Source organism: Ostrinia furnacalis, unplaced genomic scaffold (genome assembly GCF_004193835.3).
Source record: "Ostrinia furnacalis isolate ACB-3 unplaced genomic scaffold, ASM419383v2 OfSCF0373, whole genome shotgun sequence".
Taxonomy (NCBI): domain Eukaryota; kingdom Metazoa; phylum Arthropoda; class Insecta; order Lepidoptera; family Crambidae; genus Ostrinia; species Ostrinia furnacalis.
The window spans coordinates 260,940-285,356 of NW_021130612.1; the positions used below are offsets into that span (position 1 = coordinate 260,940).

General features: G+C 36.9%; 2 protein-coding genes across 4 annotated transcripts in view; one reads left to right on the top strand and one right to left on the bottom strand.

The window, feature by feature from the left end:
* The window catches only part of LOC114361589 (odorant receptor 49b-like), a 30,959-nt gene extending 7,161 nt beyond the window's left edge, over positions 1-23,798 (top strand). Inside the window, exons 2-11 of one of the 3 annotated variants that reach the window (XM_028316677.1) lie at positions 9,760-9,943; positions 14,949-15,037; positions 15,543-15,609; positions 15,792-18,074; positions 18,174-18,357; positions 18,757-18,865; positions 21,475-21,573; positions 22,920-23,008; positions 23,233-23,296; positions 23,611-23,798. In XM_028316677.1, coding sequence (XP_028172478.1) covers positions 17,891-18,074; positions 18,174-18,357; positions 18,757-18,865; positions 21,475-21,573; positions 22,920-23,008; positions 23,233-23,296; positions 23,611-23,712 — 831 coding nt within the window. In that variant the 5' untranslated portion in view covers positions 9,760-9,943; positions 14,949-15,037; positions 15,543-15,609; positions 15,792-17,890 and the 3' untranslated portion in view covers positions 23,713-23,798. Of the gene's footprint in view, positions 1-9,759; positions 9,944-14,948; positions 15,038-15,327; positions 15,610-15,791; positions 18,075-18,173; positions 18,358-18,756; positions 18,866-21,474; positions 21,574-22,919; positions 23,009-23,232 lie in introns of those variants that run through there. The other 2 variants (XM_028316687.1, XM_028316692.1) reach the window with 2 other exon arrangements.
* On the bottom strand, positions 1,792-7,071 carry LOC114361582 (putative inorganic phosphate cotransporter). Its single transcript, XM_028316662.1, has 10 exons — positions 6,840-7,071; positions 6,227-6,681; positions 5,877-6,062; positions 5,512-5,650; positions 5,081-5,304; positions 4,122-4,274; positions 3,473-3,605; positions 3,199-3,320; positions 2,988-3,107; positions 1,792-2,422 (listed from the first exon to the last, which is right to left on the bottom strand). Exons 1-10 carry the CDS (start codon positions 6,910-6,912, stop codon positions 2,162-2,164), a joined length of 1,866 nt encoding a protein of 621 aa, XP_028172463.1. The 5' UTR covers positions 6,913-7,071; the 3' UTR covers positions 1,792-2,161.
* Positions 23,799-24,417: the final 619 nt, after the last annotated feature.

The following is a 24,417-nucleotide window of genomic DNA, read 5'->3' on the forward strand; positions in this document are numbered from 1 at the left end:
ATCTACCCTCAGTTTTAAAATTTAGCTTTAATCGGTACTTTGGTTGCACAGTTTGTAGTGTTCTCGGTACATTTTTATAAATGCATATATTTTAATATCATGTCTACATTGCCAAGAAGTNTTTTACATTTCCTAGGATATGTGCGTATTAAAAAATCTCTGAAGCAATATTTTATACATTTCCTAAATAGCTTTGGAATTGTATACATTTCCTAGGAATAGTATACAATTCCTAGATTTCATACATTTCCTGTAACACATACATATTATACATAGAAAACACCCAGACCCGTCACAGAAATTAAAATTCATCATTTCAATTTCTGCCCGGCCGGGAATCGAACCCGGGACCTCTCGGAATAGTAGTCCGTTCTGAACCACTACACCAAACGGCCGACAAAAAATGGACATTGAATACTAAAAAAACTACCTACTGAGTTCAGCTGATTAAATTACCTTTCTAAATATGTAGGTACTTCCCGAAAAATGTAGTAGCTCGACGGTGTTCACATCGCATCTTCTGCTGCACTTTCTGACGTCTATGTGCACCAAATACAAAATATTTGAGAAGGAAACAAATATAAAGCATTTCGTAAACCGCGTTCTATAAATAAGTATAATATCAAAACAAAGGAGCCAAGAATAAATCTGATTAGGGTGAGGCTGCCGAAACAAAGGGGTGTACCCGTGTACGTGAGCTAAACACACGGAGAACAACGTGAGCCCGACATTGCCCGGGCAGCTGATGCAAAACATTCAACAATTATACAAGTTTCGACACCCCCTGGCCAATGCCATTGCTGTAAATGTGCCCTAGAAGCGAATGGATAAATATTTTTATTTGAAATTCAATCTTTATTTGTTAACTTGATGTAGTTTTGGCTTTTACAAAGTAAATCTTGGAAATGTTATTACGAGTGTACGGTCTTAAAGTCATGAGAAGCAAGTCCTTTTCACATTCTTTAACGTGTGACGGACGATTTCCCAACGCTTCTAGATGGGTTCTAAAGCATTGTGCACACAAACGTGACTACGAATTAGGCGTTACAATCGTAGAAAGGCGTGCTACGAACTCTGTCTGCGAAGCATTCCGCGTCACGTGAGCTGCAGCACGAGGTCGAGCTCGCTCGAAGGAAATCCTGCACCACGCACTTTGTTAAGCCGCGTCCGAAAATATTCACTTATCCTGGATTTAGTTACAATAGTTATAGGTATTTGCATTTACTAAAAGACAATAAATCAAATTGATTTTCAACCGACTTCAAAAAAGGAGGAGGTTCTCAATTCGACCCGTATGTTTTTTTTTTCTATGTTTGTTACGCGATAACTCCGCCAATTATGAACCGATTTGAACAAATCTTTTTTCGGCGTATAGGTAATACCTCAAGGGTGGTCCCATTTAAATTTAATAATAGAAAAAACAACCCCAAGGGTGGAAAATTGGGGATGAACTTTTTTATACGCAATATCTCAGCCGATTATAAATCAATTTGAACGATTATTTTTTTGTTGAATAGGTATTATCAAAAGGGTGGTTTCATGCGAATTTGAAGAAAATATTTCACCCCCAAGGGTTAGTTTTTTTTTGTGTTCACGCATTTGAAGTCGGTTGTATTTTTTTTTAGTTATAATAAAATTAGTCGACTCTACAATTCCATTAATTTAAACAGGTTTTAACGCGATGCGAGGATTAATTTATTTTATTTTTATTTTATTTTATTTGTTTAACAATGTTTCAACAGCATTAAATCAAAATTAGTTATTGATAAAGGAACCTATGTAAAATAAATAGTTACTTTACATTTTAATAATATTGATATTATTCTGGACTGCTATATATGCTGATGCTTACAATGATATACAGTGAGTTTGGATTTATCAATATGAATCAACGATAGAAATAAAAAGTTACAACTTAGCTCTATAAACTTTTGTGAGAGTAAATTAAATGTAAGTAAGTATACCTAACTAAAAACAGTTTCTCTACATAAGTAAATAGGTACGTAGTTATTTTGTAACATCGCCCGCTGTTGGCACACAAATACAAAAAATCATCACAGCTTTTCAATGTAAATGGAAATGAACTTACTCGTAAATTTAACCAAGAAATTAACTAACTTACTTTAAACTTCAATTATCACAAGTTCTACTCATAACTTATCTACATCTTCAGCATCTTTATATTTTCACTATCTTCGTATGCACTAGTTCCATCCTTATATCCACTGTTGACTGCACCAGTTTCCATAACACTGCCGGTTTCGTTCTCGAGCGCGTCGTCGCCGGCGGCCACGCGCGCGTACTCAGCAGGCTCGTTCCAGTCCGCCGGCTCTGCTGTGCCCAGCAGAAGGTACACGGTGTTCGTGAACAAGTATAACCCAGCCGCAATGAAGAATACTATCTTCCAAAGATCCTTGTCGGTCTGAAAAATATTTGTTGTCATAAAAACTTTCAAAATGGCATCATCGTCTCTAACTCTACGACATGCAATCTATTTTATGCAGAACAAGGTAGGTTCCGAGCCTTGAAGAGGCCTGGATTATAGTATTCGGTTAGCTCTCACTTCTTTTGTCTTTGAAGTCAACAACCAAGGCATATCTATAAATATATTATAACTCAAAGGTGACTGACTGACTGGCTGACTGATTGACTGAATGACATAGTGATCTATCAACGCACAGCCCAAACCACTGGACGGATCGGGCTGAAAGGGATGCAGGTAGATGTTATGACATAGGCATCCGCTAAGAAAGGATTTTACGAAACTCCACCCCTAAAGGGGGTAAAACGGGATCCACGCGTACGAAGTCGCGGGCGACCGCTAGTTTTACATAATACTGAACTTGGCTTTCATTTCACATTCATGTTTTTGATGGGATGATCATTACAGACATTTTCTGTGTAGCTTTTGGCTGCCTATTGTTTCTGATAGGAACTTTATAATACCTTTATGGAATACAGAGTTTATTTGGTTAAAAAATAATTACCGGGTCCGTCAGAACAAGCCCCGCGATGATGGGTGCGAACGAGCTGACGGCGTTGGCGCTGAAGTTGCTGATGCCCATCATCACGCCAGCGAAGTTGGGCGAAATGTCGATGTGGTTCACCTGGCACGTTACAAAACACATTAATCGGCCTGCCAGAGCTATCAAAGTTAATATATGTTAAGTTGTGATCAGGAATATTTTTGTAACTTACATGAAACCCAACGTGACTGGCCACCTTGAAGCAGCAGATGATGACCAGGATGCTCTCCACCACGTAGATGTTCTGTGGCGCGTAGGCCAGAGCGATGAAGCCGATGGCGGCTGGCACGTAAGCTGAACATTTTGTATTATTTCAAACCATGTAGTAAGTGCTAGACGAATAAAAGTTTAAGCAAACTACTTTTTGTCCTATCCTTAAGTTTAGGCAGATTCTTTTTTCGCACGGGAATGTTAAGATAAAAGCAACTAGTCGTGGGTACTCGTACCTATACAGTTGGCAATCTTCCTCGTGTGAGTAATACTGAAATATTTCTTCACGATCATCATGTCACTCAGCCAACTAAAGAAGAAGTTGAAGAAGAACATCACGAAGAACGGCAAAGCTGTCAGCAAACCGTTCTGAAAGTAAAAAGAAACGATGCGCAATATAATAATGCAACTTTTTTTTGCACTATTAAAATTACTGCATGTTATTTTAGAGTAGCAAGCGCAATGCTGAGATATAGCAATGCGAAAGTTTAATGTGTATCTAATGTAGGCAGCCATGGTGGTGGCTCTAGAAACGGTAGTACAGTGTGTTATCTATGTACTATATGAACACTAGTACCTACTTATTCTGTAAAATCAAAGTGACTGACATAATAGCCCGCAGAATTGCTAAATTAAAATGGCAGCTGGTAGAGCTGATGACCGATGGGGCAAAAAAGTTATCGAGTGGCGACCACTGGCTGGAAGACGTAACGTGGGCAGGTCCGACTAGGACCCCACTAGGTGGACCGACTAGCGGTGTAAAGGCCCTTGGAATAACCTGAATGCGGGCAGCGAAGGACCGGTCTTTATGTAAATCCTTGGGGAGGCTTTTGTCCCCCTGTGGACGTCATTTGGCGTACGAACTTATTCTGTGTTTGAACTCACAGCTTTGATGTTGACCCCCATGACCTGGTCCATGTAGGCCGGCACCTCGGAGTACAGGATGACCTGCCCCCACGTGCTGCCCACGTGCGCCACCACGATGGCCAGCATGGCGCGGCTGCTCAGGATGCTCCTCCACGGGACCGCCAGTTGCTTCTGAAACGCCCGCAGTGTGAAAAGTAAACCCTATCCGATCTGAGCGCGGAGGCTGGCTCTGGTGCAACATGTTTTTGCTGTGTGTGGAACCAACACCGAAGATTTCAATTGTTTTCCATTCTTATGATCTGATCAGCTCTAAAGTTTGTGTGGGAAAATGTTTTTTTTTTTTTTTTTTTTTTTTTTTATCCACAACGAGGAAGCTCTTGACCTGTATCTCACCTGATGGTAAGTGACGATCAGGCCGAAGGTGGAAGCGAGCTTCACCCGGAATCCTCAACCGGAATTGATTTTTATAATTTGATCAACGCAGGCAAAATACCAAATGTAAAATGAAATAAAATACAAAGTATGTAAATTGGAAAATTTCCAAAGTTAACGGGCGCCAAAAAAGGTATTAGGTAACTACATCACAAATATTTCTCCAGTCATTATTATCATCTCGTGCGTATGTGTTACTTTATCTTTTATCATGATATTCAAATACTCAAGGGAATCTTCACGTTCCACTGCGGAAGCTTTAAGAAAACAAGTTCCGCGTGTTATCTTCCAATTACCAGTTCATATCAGATAACCGATCCCAGGTAAACTATGTATAATAAAACAACATCAAAGCGAATGTATATGTAAAATCACTGCCTATTTTGTATCATAGTAGATAAAATTATTCCTATTATGATGCGCTGCCTACCCGTAGCAATAGTGCCCACTAATGACTTTATCATTTTGTTAACATAGCCGAGCAATGTGATATCAAAAGAAATTTGGATTTAAACTTTCCAGAATGGTAAAGAAATGATTAATACCTTGTTATCAGATTTCTGTCGTAACGATTCTTCAATGTACCTTCTTTCAGCCACTGATATGGTTTTATGTACCGCCGGAGAGTCTGCTAGGAAAAACCACACGACGACAGCGATGATTCCAGACATAATGCCGTAGAACCGGAAAATCCCTGGCCAGCCTAATATTGGTGAAGACGCTATAAATCCGGTTATAGGAAGCCCCAACACTGTGCCCAGAGCTTGACCTGAAAGACAAGAAAATCGCGAATAATGTTGAAAGAAGTCACGAGTCCGAGTCCGATTTTGAAACTGAATCTGGATCATCTGATTTTCCAAGATCTTTCTTGATCCACCACTACTACACTACACTAAAGACTACAATACGAGTACACTCTTCCACTTAAAAAAAACAGTGTCATCACAAGAAAGCAAACAATTTGTATAAAAAGTACCTCCGTAAATGATAGCACTCATTCTCCCTCTTTCCTCCAGCGGCGACCACTTGCCGAGCATCGTGTGCAAGCTGGGCAGGATGCAGGCCTGGCTCAGGCCCTGCCCCATCCTGCACACTAGCGCGAATATCCAGCCTCCCTACACATAAATGGTAAATTTTATTTCAACGACAGGAATGACAGGGTATACGAGAATTAACGCGTAGAATGAAAGAAGAAAATAATAAAAAGTTAAAACCGAAGTGCTTTTTCTTCTGAATCTTAGGTAATAAATTCTCTAAAGCGATTTCTATATTTCCGAAGGTACGATAGAGAGATTAGGATACTAAATTCGGTATAAATATTGAACAAGTGGTCATACTCACGTAATAAGAACCAATTGGGAAGATCAGGGCTAACACACAGTTGCTCATGAGAGCGCCGAACAGCAAGTAGCGCGAGCCGAACTTGTACGAGAGGTGGCCGCCCGGCACCTGCAGCGCCATGTACCCCCAGAAGAAGGCCGATATCACCGTGTCCTGCACTTTTTTACTCCACTTGAATTTGGGGTACTGAAACATTTAATTAATCACTTCAATTATTTAGCCTATAGCTTTCAATTTACGCCGTTGCTACACAGCAAGGATCACTCCTTGACTCTACATTTTGTTCTTCGAATTTATTCAGTTTTCACTATTTCATCGTTTATTAAATGACAGGTTATTATTAAACTTACTGGAGGCGACAGCAGTAGAACATTAAAGAATCCCTTGATCTGCAGCTCCTCGCTGCCGTTGGCCGCGGGCGCAGCGCCAAGGATGCTGCCATTAACCGCGAGAGTGGCACCAAGGACGCTGCCATTAACCGCGAGAGTGGCACCAAGGACGCTGCCATTAACCGCGAGAGTGGCACCAAGGACGCTGCCATTAACCGCGAGAGTGGCACCAAGGGTGCTATCGTTAGCCGCGGGCGTGGCGCTGAGTGCGCTATCGTTAGCCACCGCCGTGGCGCCGAGTGCGCTATCGTTAGCCACCGCCGTGGCGCCGAGTGCGCTGGCGTTAGCCGCGGATGCTCCGGCGTTCTGCACCATGGCCACCAGCGCCACGCCCATGCACGACCGCGTGCTGTAGGCGATGGTCAGGATGAAAAACAACAGGACGCATTGCTTGTGTCTTGTTCCCCATTTAGAAACTGAAAATTATACATTGAATTCTGATCCTAATTGAAACAATAAATAAAGAAACTCAAGTGAGAACTACGTAATATATTGTCAGTTTCTTTTCAATTCTTTTAGAATGCGAAAATTTGACGCCAGGTTGATTTGATCAAATATTATAATAGAAACACACCGTCAAACACATTTTGATCTATAGTGTGGTAATCTTTTTTGTAACCATTATTCTCTTGCAACTTGCTTGACATGATTAACACTCATCAGCCACTATACCTAACTGAATGAACTCTACCTATTTTGCTAAATGCCTGCTTATTATCATATTATGTAAACAAAACTACTACATCTTGAATAAATAGCATCATATTATTAAAATAGCAAATATGCCAACACATTTACTTAACCAGCTGTCTTTGTTATAAAGTTTTTAGAGTTCCGTACATGATTATTTTCGTATAGTTTCGGACACAAAGATCCTTCCTTCCTTGTGAAAAATTATTATGAAAAACTGAGGAATGTGAAAGCTGTCGCTCGTTCATTAAATAAAAACTACATACAAAAGGCGCGGTGAGCTTCGTAGTAATCAGTGAGCGTCATAGTACGAGTAAGCCATGACTATACCTATCGTTATCTTTACTTCCTTATAAAATGACTCTTCTTTATCTAATGTTTGAAATAAGCTAAATACGAGTACATCTACGGTAGCCCTACGCTACCGTAGCGTATTGACGCTATGTATTTGAAAGTCATACCACAAGTCTTACGTAGTCTTCGTACCTACATGGTTCTTGAATGAAATTAATATAAATGTTGTCTTTCTTTTATTTTAATTATTTAATAAGTATGTCATAGTCTGCTGTGCAAACATGTGTAAGTCATTTTTTTATGCAGGACCAGGCAGGTATTTGACTGCAATCGTACCTGGTGTTAAGTAAGATTGCAAATGAAAGCAATAATTAAATTATCAATGAATTTATTGATACATTTTTATTTTTACGAATATTTGGAGTAGATAACTATTAATTATTATTTTTTAATAAAAAAAACGGATCAGTACAGTAAGGCTGAGTTGCACCACCTAACTTTAACCGTAACTAATATCCAAAACACTGTAACTCTCAAAAGAACAAAAGAAAGTAAGTCGACTCGTACAGTGTTTTGGATTGACTCGGCAGCGGTGTTTTTGTATGGAGTTACACAAATTTTTGACTTTAAAACTTTTTATCATTGGTCTTACTTCAACGGGGCAATGTGAGTAGGTACGGCACGGTTTTTTAATTTACTACCTTTAGGGTGGATACGACCAAACAAGAATTTCATAAAAAGAAGTTCATATTAAATTAATCTCAGAATTATTTCCCATACTAAAACTGTCAACGTGCCAGTTATACCAAGAGTTATTCTCGGATAAAAGTTTGGTCGAATCGGGCCTTAATGTAATTGGTTTCTATTTGCTTAACGCGAGTGCACATGAAGTAAACGTTGAATTTTTTATGGCATTATTGTAGGTTATACTGCCTAACTACTTACCTATACGTTGGAACTAATGTTTGAATTACTCGTGGGTAGGGTAAACTTACTGTATAGTCCGTTCATTGCATTTTTACATTGTTCTCGAATAACGAACACCATGGATCGTTTTATAAACCTTAATAAAAATCATTACCAGAGTCTGAAACTGTGGATTAAAGTTTTGAATCTTTATGGGTTCAATATTTTTACCGACTCCCCTAGTTGGTTGAAGATATTTTTGCCGTCAGTGGCTTTAATACTTCTCGTGCTGATGAGATTCAACTTTAATAACAATACAGGACTTGAAATTATTCATAACTTTGTTTCGTTAATGACAACATTACCAGGTAACTCAAAATATACTTTTTAGGGTTCCGTGGTGCTGACAAGGAACCCTTTAGTTTCGATAATGTCTGTCTGTCTGTCTGTCTGTCCGAGGTTTTGCTTGGAAACTATTGGCACACTAGGTAGCTGAAATTTTGTGGAGGTATGTATATTATTATATTTAGCTATATAGGTATGTATATTTTTCCATTTAGGGATCTGTTTGCAAATTATTAAAGTTTAGAGTGCCAATTTATGTTCGAGTAGGGCGCCCCTAAAAACTAAACTGTTGGCTTGAAAAATCTAGAAAAAATTGTAATAATACTGCTTTTCATGAACTTTCAAGGAAAACTATAACGGTTAAGATACATCAGTTTGTTTAAAGAGTAATCGTCATTTGATTCCTTAGAAGAAAATTGACTTTAGATGAAGTAATTGCTTGCTTCTGAAATATATTGTGGTAACGACGGACAACTACGGAACCCTACACTGCGCGTGGCACCACACGCACTTGGCCAATTTAATTTTTTACAATCTACATTACTCAAAATATACTAAACTTTACTCAAAGGAACTTAGATTTAATTTTGAACTACCTAGAAACAAGCAATGTCTGCATGTTTTCTTGTTTCGAGTGAAATGTTCTCAGCCTTAAGAATCTGATTGTAATTACAGTATGTTTGAGGTGCTATATCATAAGCATGCGTGGGAAGAACATTTCAAATGCCATATTTTCCATTGACGAGTTGTGGATAAGGAGCGAGAGTTCAGAAATTTTTACTAAATACCTTCGCTCATCCAATTTATACTTTAAAGGTAAGTAGACCACATGCAACAAATATAAAATAACATCCTGTTTGACATAGACATTTGAGCTAAGATTGATCTTATGTGGAGTTGTTTTATTGTAGGTGTATTCTTTTTGGTCGTGGTTGAAGCAATTTTTTTGACAACGTTCTCTTACGTGTGGTCGCTCTTTTACATTGATTCTGCAAGCCAGCGGATTATTTCAGCGGCCTCTATTATTATTTGTAGGTATCGTTTTGAACATTAAACATTCTTCGTATTTAATAAATCTAAATCCAGTCGGTTTCCAGTTTTACGCCTTGCTACTCGTAATATGTTTGCTTAGTTACCTTTCATTTTCAAAAGCACAATTTTTTAAAATACTTATTTCTATTTATGATTGAAAAAGCTAATTATTACTTTAAATAACTTACTATCATTATTTAGTGTGAAGTAATAGTATCCTTCTCCAGACTGGTTGGGGAAAGTGTTCGTGACAAATTCCCGTTGCCTGCTGAGCACGCTGACCGTGAACGCCGGCCTGCAGTTCCTGGCGCTGCAGGAGCAGCTGGAGCGCGCCGCGGCGCCGGCGCTGGCCGACGAGGAGGTCGAGCGGCGACTCACGGGGCTCATTCGTTACCATCAGAAATGTATTCGGTACTTCAAACCCTCTTATTGAACTTCACAAATGAAAATATGGACTGAAAAGTGATAAAGAGTAACCATTTACTATAAAAAATAAACTGAAGAAACGTATGTCTAATATCCACAGAAAGTATGAATTGTAATTTCAGATTAACTCAATCATCTATTTTATGTATATGTCGCAGTAAGATAGTTATAGCCGTAATATAGTTACGAGTATATCCCTAGTGATATAATCATAGCTGGGCATTAACTCGTTAATCCGTTAATCGTTAATTAACGAAGTTAACATTTCTATTAACGGAATAACTTTTAAGTTAACTTTAAAAAATGTTAACGGACTCGTTAACTTCCGTTAAATGATCCTAAGTCCGTTAATCGTTAATCCAGTACCTACTATTTACCAAAAAGATACAGCAGGCACGCTGAAAAACACTAGAAAAACGCGTTCTGACAAGTACGTTCGGACTTCCAGAACTTCCAGAACCCAAAACAACAGTTTTTGTAACCAGAAAGAAACGATATAAAAAATGCATTTTTTTTATTTATTTACAAGCTTTATATTGACTTCACTTGTTAGTAAGTAAGTGTGGGACAAATCTTGCAACCGAATTTATGACCAGTTCTCCTCAACTGATTGAGCTGCAATTTGGTATACTTATGTAAGTACGATGAAAATGCAATGTTGTGGTACCATTGAGCTGGTCTGATGATGGAGTCAGGAGGTGGCCATAGGAACTCCTAAATGAAACGGCGGAATCACATCGAATTTGGGTTCGTTGGATTTGTCTTTTCGAGCTCTTTAGTACCAGATGATGTCCAGGGTCCTGATGATGGAGTCAGGAGGTGGCCATAGAAATTCCTAAACGAAACGGTGGATACTTATCGAGTTTGGGTTTGTTGGATTTGTCTTGTCGAGCACAATGGTGCTAATTGAACCAAGGCTCTGAGATTGAGATACTTACTATAGACTAAGAGCTGGTGAACGCCAGACCAACGTCATTTTATATGTGGCGACGCCAATACAAACTAGTGACCAACAGATGGCGCTGTTACTACTTCACTATGGCACACTCCGCCGCACACCTTAGCTTCCTTATTGTGGTTGAGCATCCTATCCCACATAATATAAAAGCTGAAAGTTTGTCAGCGTATGCTCCCAATATAGGATATAATGTTGGTGAATTATGAAGTTTGGGTCATCGTGGCTTTGGCAGCTATCCTAAAAAAACTGTCTGGCAAGGAGTTGGAACTGTCAAAACTGTCTGGCTAAAAAGAGGAATAAATTTCATGCGCGATACAAGCTTTCGAAATTATTTGAACCTTGCATACAATTTTTTTTTCGTTTATTATAATGTGTTAACGGATTAACGATTAACGTTAACTTGCGTTAAATTTTGCTAAATGTAACGTTTTAACGTTTAATGAAGTAAATTTTTTTATTAACGGTTTAACGATTAACGAAGTTAACTATTTGATTAACGGTGCCCAGCTATGGATATAATTATATACCGTAACATAGTTATACGAAAGCGATTTATTACTATCTCACTAGGAATATAGTTATAAAACGGCCCAAGTTTAGTGATTGATATACTATATTACTAGATTAAGTTCAGTGTTATTATATTACTTGATAAAGCTTAGTTAAATAGAAATCTACCATATACAGTGAGTTTGGGATAGGGCTAGCGATAATTTAAGGCGATGTTGTGATGTCAATTAATTCGAAAAAAAATGCCCCATATGTGGGCCCACCCCCTCCTCTTGGAATAGGGGGGGGGATTTTTTTTTATGTGACTCTACATAAAAATGTTTGTATTTCTTATGTGCCCGTCTTACAAATAAATAAAAAATTGCATTTGTAAGCCAATAATATGTGTCATTAATATAAAACACAAAAATTAAAAATAATGACCAAAAACCTTAAAAAAAATTAATGAATTTTAGTTTTAGTCAAAAAATTCAGTTTTGACGGGCACGTTTATGGGGTCATTTTTGTCGATAAAATTGACATAATAACATCGCCTTAAATTATCGCAAGCCCTATCCCAAACACACTGTATAATTAATTAAAACAATTTATATTGGTTTTATCTTTATTAAAAAAACAACTTTATAAATGTATCCTGCCGTTAGTTACAATACTTTGTGACATTCCAATTATAATTAAAACGATTATATTTTTTGGAATTTAAACGTTAACAATACAATTAAAACTAATCAAGCATTAAAAAATTTTAAAGCTAATCAACAGTTTTGATATAAGATATATCAAAACTGTTGATTAGCTTTAAAATATTTCTTATCAACTTTGAGTTTGTTGAGATCTTGGTTTCTTTTTAATTTTTGTTCAGACAAGAAGAGAGGAATCATGACATCTAGAATTACATAGCACTGAATGCTTCTACAGGCACATCTTTTAGTAGAACACTATTTTCGATTTATAAACGAACATTTTAAATAATCTTAGCCACCAAAGAACGACAATTTTTGGCACATTTCTCTCAGTGACAAGTTTTCATTTGGTATGGGATCATTCAAAGTACCTAATGTTTGAAAGCTGTATTGTATTTCTGGGTAACCTATCTTTCAGGATACCAATTGATGTTCCAATTTTATGACTTCACTGGCTATTTCACTAAACCTTATCTAGTAATATAAGTATATCACTAAACTTGGGCCGTTTTCTAACTATATTCCTAGTGAGATAGTAATGAATCGCTTTCGTATAACTATGTTACGGTATATAATTATATCCCTAGGGATATAACTATATTACGGCTTTATCTATCTTACTGCGACATATACACATTTATTTATTGCATATTTTATATATTATTTATGTATGTATGTAGCATTTTTGTTTTTCTTTCCTGCACGAGAAGTACCGCCAAAAAAATTTCTTTTATGCTCAACCCAAAGGTAAACTGGTCGAGAATGCTTTAGTGCATTAAGTTCGCCTTATGTACAAATTTATTTTGTCATTAAAGTTTAAATAAATAAAGCCTTCATCGTATTTTTCGCGACCAAAGTCAGATTATTTAATTTTTAAGGCGACAATCTCATCAAATGACAAATCATTAATCAATAGTTCAATTCAAACCTCATCATTCTTTGGACTACTGCTTTAAACAGTGGTGTGAGCCCACTCCTCATTCCTCAAGCATAAACTATGTAGCTTAGCTGGAGGTGTTAACGGAACTGCTTTGCATCACTTTACCTTTAACCGGAGTTTTGTATTGGAGTTTGATAAACTTTTATTATATTAAAGTAAGATTAGTATTTACTTTGTTATTTATATTACTAAGTAATACCTATAATGAATATTCTAACTAATATGAATTAGTTATATGAGTTGTAAGTAGTTCTACCTAACTACAAGCTTCGCGGCACCTTGATCTTTCCTCTTATCTAGCACCTACATAATATAGTACCTACCTAAATGTACTCGTAATCCTGTGATTCTATTAAATAGTAAGATGATCCGAAGACCTGCTGCTATAGGTGATATAGAGAAACACAGTTAGTTAGTTTCATATTGTGAAATTACAATTCCTTTTTTTTTTGCAGAACTTTTTCTGAAATCAAAGATATTTTCTGCAATATATTGATATTTGATATTGTGATAGCAGCACCTTGTATGGCAATACGTGGACGTAAGATTATGAACCATGTAAGTAAATATTTACTAATTTGCTGACATGCAATTAAATATTTTACTACATAGTTTGATCAGCCCATGATATGATTCAATGTGTCGGAAGACCGCCATCGCGGTTGTTACACAATTATAATGATATTTTGTAATAAACTAATGGCATGTCATTATCTGGCCAGCGAGGACACTGCACAACATCGATTTTTAATTTTGTGCGGAGTTCAAGCTTAAGTCGTTACTCGTGGTACAATAAATGAAGGAAATTATCGCATGACGTGTAACTTTAAAGTTAAGAAATTCTTGATTTTATCCTCAGATCGTAGAAGGGAAATTTTATCATACCATGTACCTGCTTAGTACTATTAAAGTAAACATTAATAAAATTTACACTGTTTGTTTTCCGAATAAAGTAAAATAATAAAAATAAATTAATCGTAAGTACCTACCTAACTATAAAGCCTTGCATAGCGTTAACAATAAATATTATCTTGTTTCAGCGCTTTGATTCAGATATTTATATAAATATTATGGCTATTTTCTCGGAAATCATTAAACTTTTCATTTTCTACTGGCCAGGGCAATTGGTTGCGGATATGGTATGTGTAATTAAATTTTTTCATTAATAGGTACTAGTACCTATGTAAGTCAATTGTGCTTTTAACTTTAAGAAAGAAGGAGAACTGAAAACTGTAGGTAACATTGTCTGGTAAAAACTTGTAAAAAGTCACTAATTAAAAAATCGAACTTCATGCCCATTATTGCCCATATTCACCACTCATACTACCTACTAAGTAAACATGATTATTTGTGAAAACAGGTTGGAAGGGCTAGATCGTCGGAATATTTAGCTGTGCAGTCATTTTCCAAGTACATGTATGGGCATGACTCTGTTTATAAATTTCTAGATTGTCTATGTAAAAATGATTAGGAATAACATTACAGGGTGGAAACGTTAAGTGACTGGATTATTAATTCTAAACCACAAATGCAAGATATCAAAAAACTAGTTACTGATCCTGAAAGTGCTTCATGAGCTCTATTTCAAACGGTATCAAAATAGGTTACAGAAGCTTCCATACATATACCTAATACAGCCACATAATATTAAAAACTACACAAGATATCGTAAAACTGGTTACTGATCCTAAAAGTGCGAGCTCTATCCAATTTGCGAGTTTATTATAAGTTTATTGTTTAATTAAAAAAAAAATAAACATCAAATATTGTGTGGTTGGCATACATTTAGTATGGAAGCAGATTTTCAGATAGTTCCAGTTTATTCTGTAACCTATTAATTTATTGGTACCGTTTGAAAGTATTCGTGAAGCAGGTGTTGCTTATTTGTGCTCGTTGCAGAGCGCAGGCGTGGCGGACGCGGCCTACCGCTGCGGCTGGTACAGCCGGGGCAGGAGGATTACTTCATTACTCAAAGTCATCATTATAAGGTCATTATCCCGAATACAGAAACTGCATTCTGGTTCCCATTCATTGTCGGCCGTTTTGTGTAGTCCCGAAGGTCCCGGGTTCGATTCCCGGCCGGGCAGAAATTGAAATGATGAATTTTAATTTCTGTGACGGGTCTGGGTGTTACTATGTATGTATAATAAGCATGTATTTAAGTAGTATATCCGTGGGGCAGCAAGGTTCTGGAATGGAGGCCGCGTACCGAAAAACGCAGCGTGTGACGTCCACCCACAAGGTGACCGACGACATCATAAAGGTAGCAGGGAAGCACTGGACGCAGGCCGCTACCAATCAATCAACATGGAAAGCATTGGGGGAGGCCTATGTTCAGCAGTGGACGTCCTATGGCTGAAATTATGATGATTATGATGACCCATAACACAAGCATATTATAAGGTACACTACTCAAGTAGTGTACCTAAGTATGTGGTACCTATAGTACCTGGAACACTACCTACTCATACCATTACTCCTATAATGTTATAGATCCCAGACTCCGGTCTACATGGTTGCGACTAAATTGGAGTTAGTGACACTCGAGAGTTTCGGATTGGTACGTGTTATAAAATACCGAATCTTAAATTACCAAATGAAAATAATTACGTTTTACATTATGATTACCAAATGAAAATTACATTTTACATTATGATTTTAGTTTTTTTTTTTTCAGTTAAATAGGCTATTTGAGGCATTAATGTGTGTTCTATTTAATTGACATCATCCTCTTGTTCGCAGCTCTTGAGCCGAGCGTGGTCCTACGCGTCTTTTCTAACAACTGTATTTACAGAAGATTTTTACTAATTTGGATTTGTAAGAAACATTAGATGTAAAAAATATAAAAGCACGCAAGTGAAATGTATAGTTTTCGTTATACGTATAACGAAACACAGAATAATTAATATATGCTATTAATGTACTCTACATAACTACGGGGTGGTCCATACCAGACAGATTTTTTAAATAGGAACAGGGACCTGACCTGCCAGATCCCGCCAGGAAATTAGTACCAACTTAACAAAATCCGTAAAGTTAGTTCTTCCTTTATATTATTAGTCTGAATTGATTTTGAGAGAGTACAACCGTATCTAAATTGCAATAAAACATTTGAATTATTATTAGAAAACAAAAAAGAATATTTCCAAGTTTTCAAATAAAAAATCAAAGCTCGTAATCGGCAGGGAAACGATTTTTTTTCCTGGCGGGGTCTCATAGGTCCACAAAACTACTTTTAAAAAATCCTTCTGGTCTAGTAGTTAGACCGTCCTGTGAAGTCCTGTGTAGTCCGTTTTCATTTCGTTTTAACCAAATTAATTATGACCCTGTTTGACAAGGCCTCCCCCTGTATTGTCCATTAATCTGCATTGTTTGGCCACGGTGTTCAGCGCTTACAATTTTCTCAATACAAAGAGTGCAGGTTTTAAATAAGCAGGTACTTAAGTAGAGTTATGTATTAGTTTTAAACCAATGTTTATGCAATGTGATTAGTGTTCTAGTAGTACACATTACTTTGGACTAGATAGCACGATGTAAATTCCTATTTATTATTTGTCAATGTTTGATAGGAATAATTCTGTTTAACATTTACTTTTATGTAAAGTTAATAAGTGGTTAAATGTTTGTATAGTGCTGGTTTCCTTGGTACTATAAACCTGTTTGTGAACTTTATTCAGCTGGCTACATATTAAATATTCAGCTATAATAGATGGGCTGGTTACATTTATTTAATTTTAGATACGTATGACGCGGTTATAAGTAGGTAGTACCTTTATTTCATAATTTACTATCGGGAAGTATTATTTACATGTTACTTGTTTATAAAGGTTGGTCACAACAGAGTACACAATAATTATGTGTGTGTGTGTGTGTATTTTGTGTAATTATTATACACGATATGTGTATCAACTGTCTTTTTCAAATACAATTATTGCATGGAATATGTTTATTGCATGTTGAACAATGATGATTACCTATCTAGTCTAGAAACTTAATTTGAAACGAAACTGTAGTGTCACTTTAGTACTGAAACCGCCTCATGGATCGTTTCAAAAAACTCAACAAAAGTCACCAGAACAGCCTAGAACTGTGGCTAAAGGTTCTAGGGGTGTTCAGGATGAACATTTTTGTTCACTCGCTGAGTTTCTTCAAGATTTGTTTGTTCATAGTTATTTATATGTTTATTACGCTGGATATTTTGAAAATGATAGATAGTACCCAAAACAGACTTTTACCTTTCTTTGTGTTTAATACACTGAACACAACGTCACAGGGTAAGTCAAAGAGTATACTAATGATTACGAAAGTAGAGTAGACTAAAGAATTTCAGACTACACAAGGTTCTTGAAGGACTACTTACCTGAAGGAGCCCACCTACTTTATGTGTAGGTCTACGGTCTACCATACATCAACATCACTAGCAATCAATCTTAATCCTTAATAAAATTGTATAGCTCGACAATTGATTGTACCTCAGCATTTCGACGTAGTGAGGTCCGCTTCCACTCTACATTTAGAGCTTCTAGCCGCTTACAGGCTACATAGTTACTTATTAGCAGCTAGTGATGCTATAAGAGAGTCTAATGCCTACTAAATATAGTTTAGCCCAGTTTCTTTAATATTTATTAACTCCTTGTTGCAGCAATCTTAAAATGTTTTATCTTCAACATGCATGGAAAGAAAATTGTCCATCTAATAGTTACGATCGATGAAATGATGTTGTCAAAAGAGGAGAGAAGGCAGTCAACTCTCCCTTTGGATAAATACTACAGCACACATTTTATTAATTTCGTATTTAAAGGTTTTTAAAATTTTTTTGGTTCTTAAGCCCAAGTTTTTCTATGCAATCAAGTTCTTTTAAAGCATACTACCCAAAAAATAATTTGTTCTTAGGAGTGTTCTTGGCTGTAATGGTTGAAGTCTTGATAAAAACGTCCTCAGCGCTGGTGTGGCCGCTCGTCAACGTCTACTTGAAAGGAGACATCGAATGGGAGATATTAATTGAACTATTGACAGCCGTTATTTGTATGTGCTACCCTCACTTAATATTTTTAATTGACGCATGTATTTTCAAGACATGTCTCTACTTGCAGTAATATCTCACAAGCTCTTTCCTCTTTCTAGACTTGTCGGTGAACATAGTATCAATAACATGTCGCTGTCTCCAGGGCGCCATCGCCGTGAACGCGAGCTTCGTGTATCTCTTGGTGCAAGCAGACATAGAAAATATAATGAAAATGGAATTTAATGAAGAAAAATTCGAGGAAACAATAATAAACTTAATTCAATATCATCAGAAAATCAATCGGTACGTGAGTATTGTAACTTCATAAGATTATTTTCACAGTTCCATTCAAGTCCACCGACGGATTAGCAAGCTGAAGTGGCAATGGGCAGGGCACATAGTACGCAGAACTAACGGCCGATGGGGCAGCAAGGTTCTGGAATGGAGGCCGCATACCGGAAAACGCAGCGTGGGACGTCCACCCAAAAGGTCGACCGAGGACATCATGAAGGTAGCAGGAAAGCGTTAGACGCAGGGCCGCTACCAATCGATCGACATGGAAAACATTGGGGGAAGCCTATGTTCAGCAGTGGACGTCCTATTGGCTGAAATGATGATGATGATGATGATGATCCAAGTCCGTTCTCAGCCAAATTAGAACGATGTAGCTGTGCAGTTAGTTAATTAACTAAATTATTGCAGGCTAACTTGCGAGCTGAGAGATATTTTCACTATTTTGTATTGTGGAGATCTTTTGGCGGCCTCACAAAAATTGGGGTGCCAGGGTTTCACACTGATGACTATTAATAGTGTAAGTTTTTTTCTCACATTGGTTATACCTACTTATGGAACTTTAAAGAAAGAGCACAGCTCTATCAATTACCATACTACCTATTTGGCCACTTTTACATACATAAGTACTGTTTTGGTAGTTTGTTATATTTGAAGCAGCAAAGCCGGCTTTAATAGTTAAAGTACCTAATCCTATTGGCAGTGCAGTGTGAACTAACAATTAGCGTGGCTGTACAAGTATGTTAGTACTATTATGGCTCCACCTCGTAAGAAAGGCACTGGGTTTAATAGGTACCTATTTACCTAATATTAATCCGTTCGTTCGTTTCAGCCGAAAGACGTCCACATGTAACGGCTCGTTAAATATTCAACTTAAAATTATTACAACTTAACTTAAGACTTAAAACTACTTAAAAACTAAACAAATATAATACAAATATATCTTATTAACTATATTTACATTGAATTAAACAACTATAACTGTACATGTTGTAAGCTTAGTCCGGCGCGAGCACAAAGATGTTATTTAAATTACCTATTTGGATTGCGCGCTCAGTGAACGTCAGATTATGACCTTGCGAGTGAACGCTTTCTATGCATTCAATGCACGGGAGCAACTTACGACCGGCTCGGCTCGGCGCTTATGTCACTCGCAGTCCCTGCGAAGCGTCTCGGGTGAGTGTTGTAATTAATTTTAATACCTATCCCACCTAGTTTTAGTGCTTAACTAGTTGCCTAGTAGGTAAGTGCTTACGTAGATATAAGATTTTAGTGCTCGCATGAGTAGTGCGTATTTAATTATTTTTATTACTCCTAATTAATTGGTAAACGTATGTATTGAAACGTTCTATGCAGAATCCTCTTTTATTTTACGCACATAGCCATAAGTCAAAATGGTTCCTGACATGACCTTTGACCTTCGATGGTCATCGAATCGAATTGTGCATGTCACCTTAGAAACTTATTTTAAATGTAAATTATATTGTTAACTATTACCATAGATTACTTTAATTAGTTAAGCTGATTATTAAATAACTTTAGTACTTAAAAATAGGAATATTACACAAACAAATGTGAAATATTTACTCAGTAGTTCAGTACCTACTTAGTAAATTCTTATAGTCTCAGTATTAGTGGATAAAATGAATTATTTATTTTTAAAGTTGATTTTGTTTAGCTGCCGCATCATGAATTACTATTTCTTGCACAAATCTTTCCCCTGCTTCGCTTTAAAGCTGATGTCGCAGCTAAACTATAAAATCGGACATTCAATAAAACGACCGATGACGTGGATTACAGGGCTCCTTCCTCCGTCAAGAGTCAGGAGAAAATCGACTAAATCAACATTAAGCAAACACTATAGACATGCTCCCGCATGTTAAGCCTAGTTCCATGGAGGGGACTGCACCGTGCGTATAATAATTAGACGAACCAATTAGAGCCACTTTTGACTCCTCATCATTCAAAAACTACTGTGCATTCACACTTCAAATTTGGCTCATGTATTGAGACTTGCAAAATATACATCAGCTTCAAATTTCATAAATATACCTCAAACGGTTATTTAGGTATTGACGTTCAAAAATCGATATTTAGAGCACTAAAATCTATCTATCACATGTGAAATGTTAAAATTTACTGGTTTTAATTTGAACCTTCGAGGTCATCTGGAAGTGGTTAGAATTTGGTCTATAGGTCAGATATGTAGATTTTTGGACGTCAATATCTAAGGTAAACGGCTACTAGTTCGTGATAGTACGTAAGTTCGTAAGTTTTTTTTCTAGCTCATATAATAAGCAAATGGAATATTATTTATAAAAATTCTTTATTACTACAAAAACTCTATTATTTAAGCTATCTAAAAAACCAAGTACTAACATTGTGGCGCCAAAAATGAGAGCAATACGAAGCTTCAAACTCTCAGAGAGCCAAAAACAGCCGTGCGGGGTGAAAATGTTGCTCTCACCGTTAGCTTAGCGCTCCAACTTCTTAAGCTTATNTTTTTAGAGACTCTAGTAGTGCGTCGGTTGAGACTAATTTTAGGAACTCACTCCCTGAGAATTAAATTAATTAATAAATAGATTTAGCAACTTCTTTTGTTTCTTTTTTTCTCTCTTAAATAGATTTTGTTACCGTCATATCTAGAAAACTGGTACACACAGCTGGACAAAGGCCTCCCCCAAGGTTTTCCACAAAGACCGGTCCTGCGGCGCCCGCATCCAGGCACCTTCCGCGACCTTCACCAGATCGTCGGTCCACCTAGTAGGAGGCCTGCCCACACTATGTCTTCCGGCTCGTGGGAACTTTTCTGTCCCAGCGGCTTACATAGCTGTACGCCGTAATATGTTTTATTTATCCCAACTAATATTATAAATGCGAAAGTAACTCTGTCTGTCTGTCTGTCTGTCTGTCTGTCTGTCTGTTACGCTTTCCCGCTTAAACCTCGCAACCGATTTTGATGAAATTTGGCATAGATAGTTTGAGTCCCGGGAAAGAACATAGGATAGTTTTTATCCCGGTTTTTGAAACAGGGACGCGCGCGATAAAGTTTTTCTGTGACAGACAAAATTCCACGCGGGCGAAGCCGCGGGCGGAAAGCTAGTAATTAATATAAAAATAATATTTCAGATTGACATCCAAAGATATTTTGTACAAATTTGGTACATTATCAAGACTGTCCTTTCGTTCTTCATCTTGTACTGGCCAGGACAGCTGCTTGCAGATATGGTACACTACCTAAATTCAATATTATCTCACTTTAGATTCTGGTCGTAACAATGATAACTTTTTTCGCCTGGCTTTCTGAATATTTCCAATCTTAAAATGTCTTATCTCTGAAGTTTTGAATTTAGTCCAATCAATGAATGCCTTAACGACGGTGTAGAGAGAAATCCGTGGAACACAATTTCTGACCTCGGGATTTTATTTAGCCTAGTTAGGTGGTAAACATAGCAAAAGTCCCCGCCCTTAGCCCTTGAGCCGGCGGGGAGAGGGGGGTTTAAAGGTACCACTTTTCGGTTTTTCGCTTAATCCTCGGAAACTATGCGTCCTAGTGACATGACTACTATGAACCAAAAAAAGCTTATTCAATTTGCTACAGGTGAGACCGTCAAGTTTTTCTATATCTTGTATAGTTTTTGCGGCATCTGCTCTAGAAGGTCTGTAAAATTGGAAATTTTATTGGGGGGGGGGGGGGTAAGGCCCCCCTACATTTCTGATGGTTATATAAATATTTTCACATATTGTTAGAATAATAAATCAAAACTTTATACAAAGGTACGTACCTACCTAGCTAAACAGACTCACATCATTTCTCATGAATGTTTCAGGTAAGTAATATCATCAATTTCACAGAATTATTTTATTCTAAATTTATACTATCGTTTTTAAATTTATTAAACTCTTAATCATTATTAAAATATCCTAACTCGATGCGTAAAACTTTATCCCGAAATAGGGGCCATGAGTTCACGAACTTAGAAACAGAGCAAAATTTTATCACGAAACAGGATCCAAACAAGAGGTCCGCAGAACAATTAATATTAAAAAAAGTTTAAACAATATAACTATAAATTATGTATTAAGTTACTGTCAAAAGACCAAACTTTAGCATACAAAAGCTTTCATACTGATATCATCCTTGGTTATTTTTAAATAAATTGTTAAAGTCGTAAGAGCCTTAATATACCGAAGTAGGGGGCACTTACCTTAAAGAACCGTTTGAGGCATATTTATGAAATTTGAAGCTGATGTATATCTTGCAAGTCTCAACACATGAGCCAAATTTGAAGTGTTAATGCACAGTAGTTTTTGAGTGATGAGGAGTCAAAAGTGGCTCAAAGTGATTCGTCTAAATATACGCACGGTGTAGTCCACTCGCTGGAACTAGGTTTGTTATGTTCACCTCCTAACTAGTCTAAATAATGTCCTGAAGTCAGAAATTGTGTTCTACAGTTTTCCATCTATAATGCTTTATTGACTGGACTAATTAGGTAATTGATTAAATAAGTTCATAAATGTACCTATTATGTCATTCTGTTTGTTTCCATTAAACATTAACTAAAACGTTTCAGAGTGCGAGAGTGGCAACTGCAGCCTTCAGCATCCGCTGGTATACCAAGAATAGGAGGATTAGTACATTAGTCAATTTGATTATTTTGAGGTAAATTTTGTATAGGTGCTTACAGATAGATCCAAAGCGCTTGCAATGCCAATTTGAATATTAATGATAATCAATTTTGTAACTTTTAAAGCTTTTTTAAACATTTTTTCTGATGCACATAATGTCACCGTGCAGTCTGTTCTGTAGTAGTTTTAAATAGATAGGCACTTACATGTTATAAATAAGTTAATCGCAGTCTCTTCATGCAATCGGAATGTTTTTAGGTCACAAAGACCAGCGCACATGACATCGAAGTTTGAATTAATGACATTGAGGAGTTTCGGAAAGGTAAGCGATTGCGGGCCATGCCATGACCACAGGGAGGCACGGGATCAAGACACCGGATCTGCTAAACTCAGGCCATCCCTGTTGTGCCGTGCGCCTACTGTAGATCAAACAGTGCTTTCTTAAAAATTATAATTAATGCTATTTAAAATGATGCGGCGCCGCGGCGTTCTCATCTCAGTGACCTAGGCTGGAATAAAGAGCAATAATTTTCATATTTTACATTTCACTATTTGAAAACTACTAGGTTAAGTAATAGCTAGTAGTAATTAGTAGTAAGTAAGTACTAACTAATTTATTCTTCTACTTGTTAACAGATACTGGTCAAAGGATGGTCGAATGCCTGCTTGTTGACCAATATAGGTAGGTGCATACCATACACCTACAAGGAAAATAATCTCATTGCGACTTTCAAGTAACTGAACATTATTATTCAGTAGTTACCTCTGCGTTTGAAGAAACTTGTGAATAAAAATAAGCGTTTTGAAAAAAACTCATAATAAGCTCGCATTCGTAAAAAAAATATGTAAAGAATTTTTAAGTTAAGTTACGTTTAAATTTAAGATCCATCAATGTATGATATGTACCTACAATTGCAATAAACTAATTTGATTTGATTTGATTTGATTTGAAAAAAAAGAATTCTCTACCAAAATAAATAATATTGGCCGAAATCATGGTTTTTTAATTCATAAAGCATACTTACAGCTTGCAGCTACTTTAAACATCCCTAAACCTGCTGCTGCTCATTGAACATAGTCTGCTGTTGGGATTTATTTATTTCAAGGCAACTTGTTTTCTGTAGCCTCCCCCAAGTAACTATTCGAACTTCATAAAATCTTCTACTATGATTATTAATAGGGCAATCGTGTGCTCTGTGGATCCATTAGGCTCATAGTTATGATCATAGTAGAATTAGTAGATGAACTAGTTACATTGAACCGTTCTACCCACTGGTCCTAACCAGAGGCGGCGTAAGGCGTAGGCGACGTGGGCCACCGCCTACGGCCTCGCGGTACAAGGGGCCTCGCGCATCAAAAATTTTGAAAAAATGTATACAAGGTGGAGATGACAATATCACAAAACGAACATTGACTATTAAATATAAATTCTTGATAGCTAAA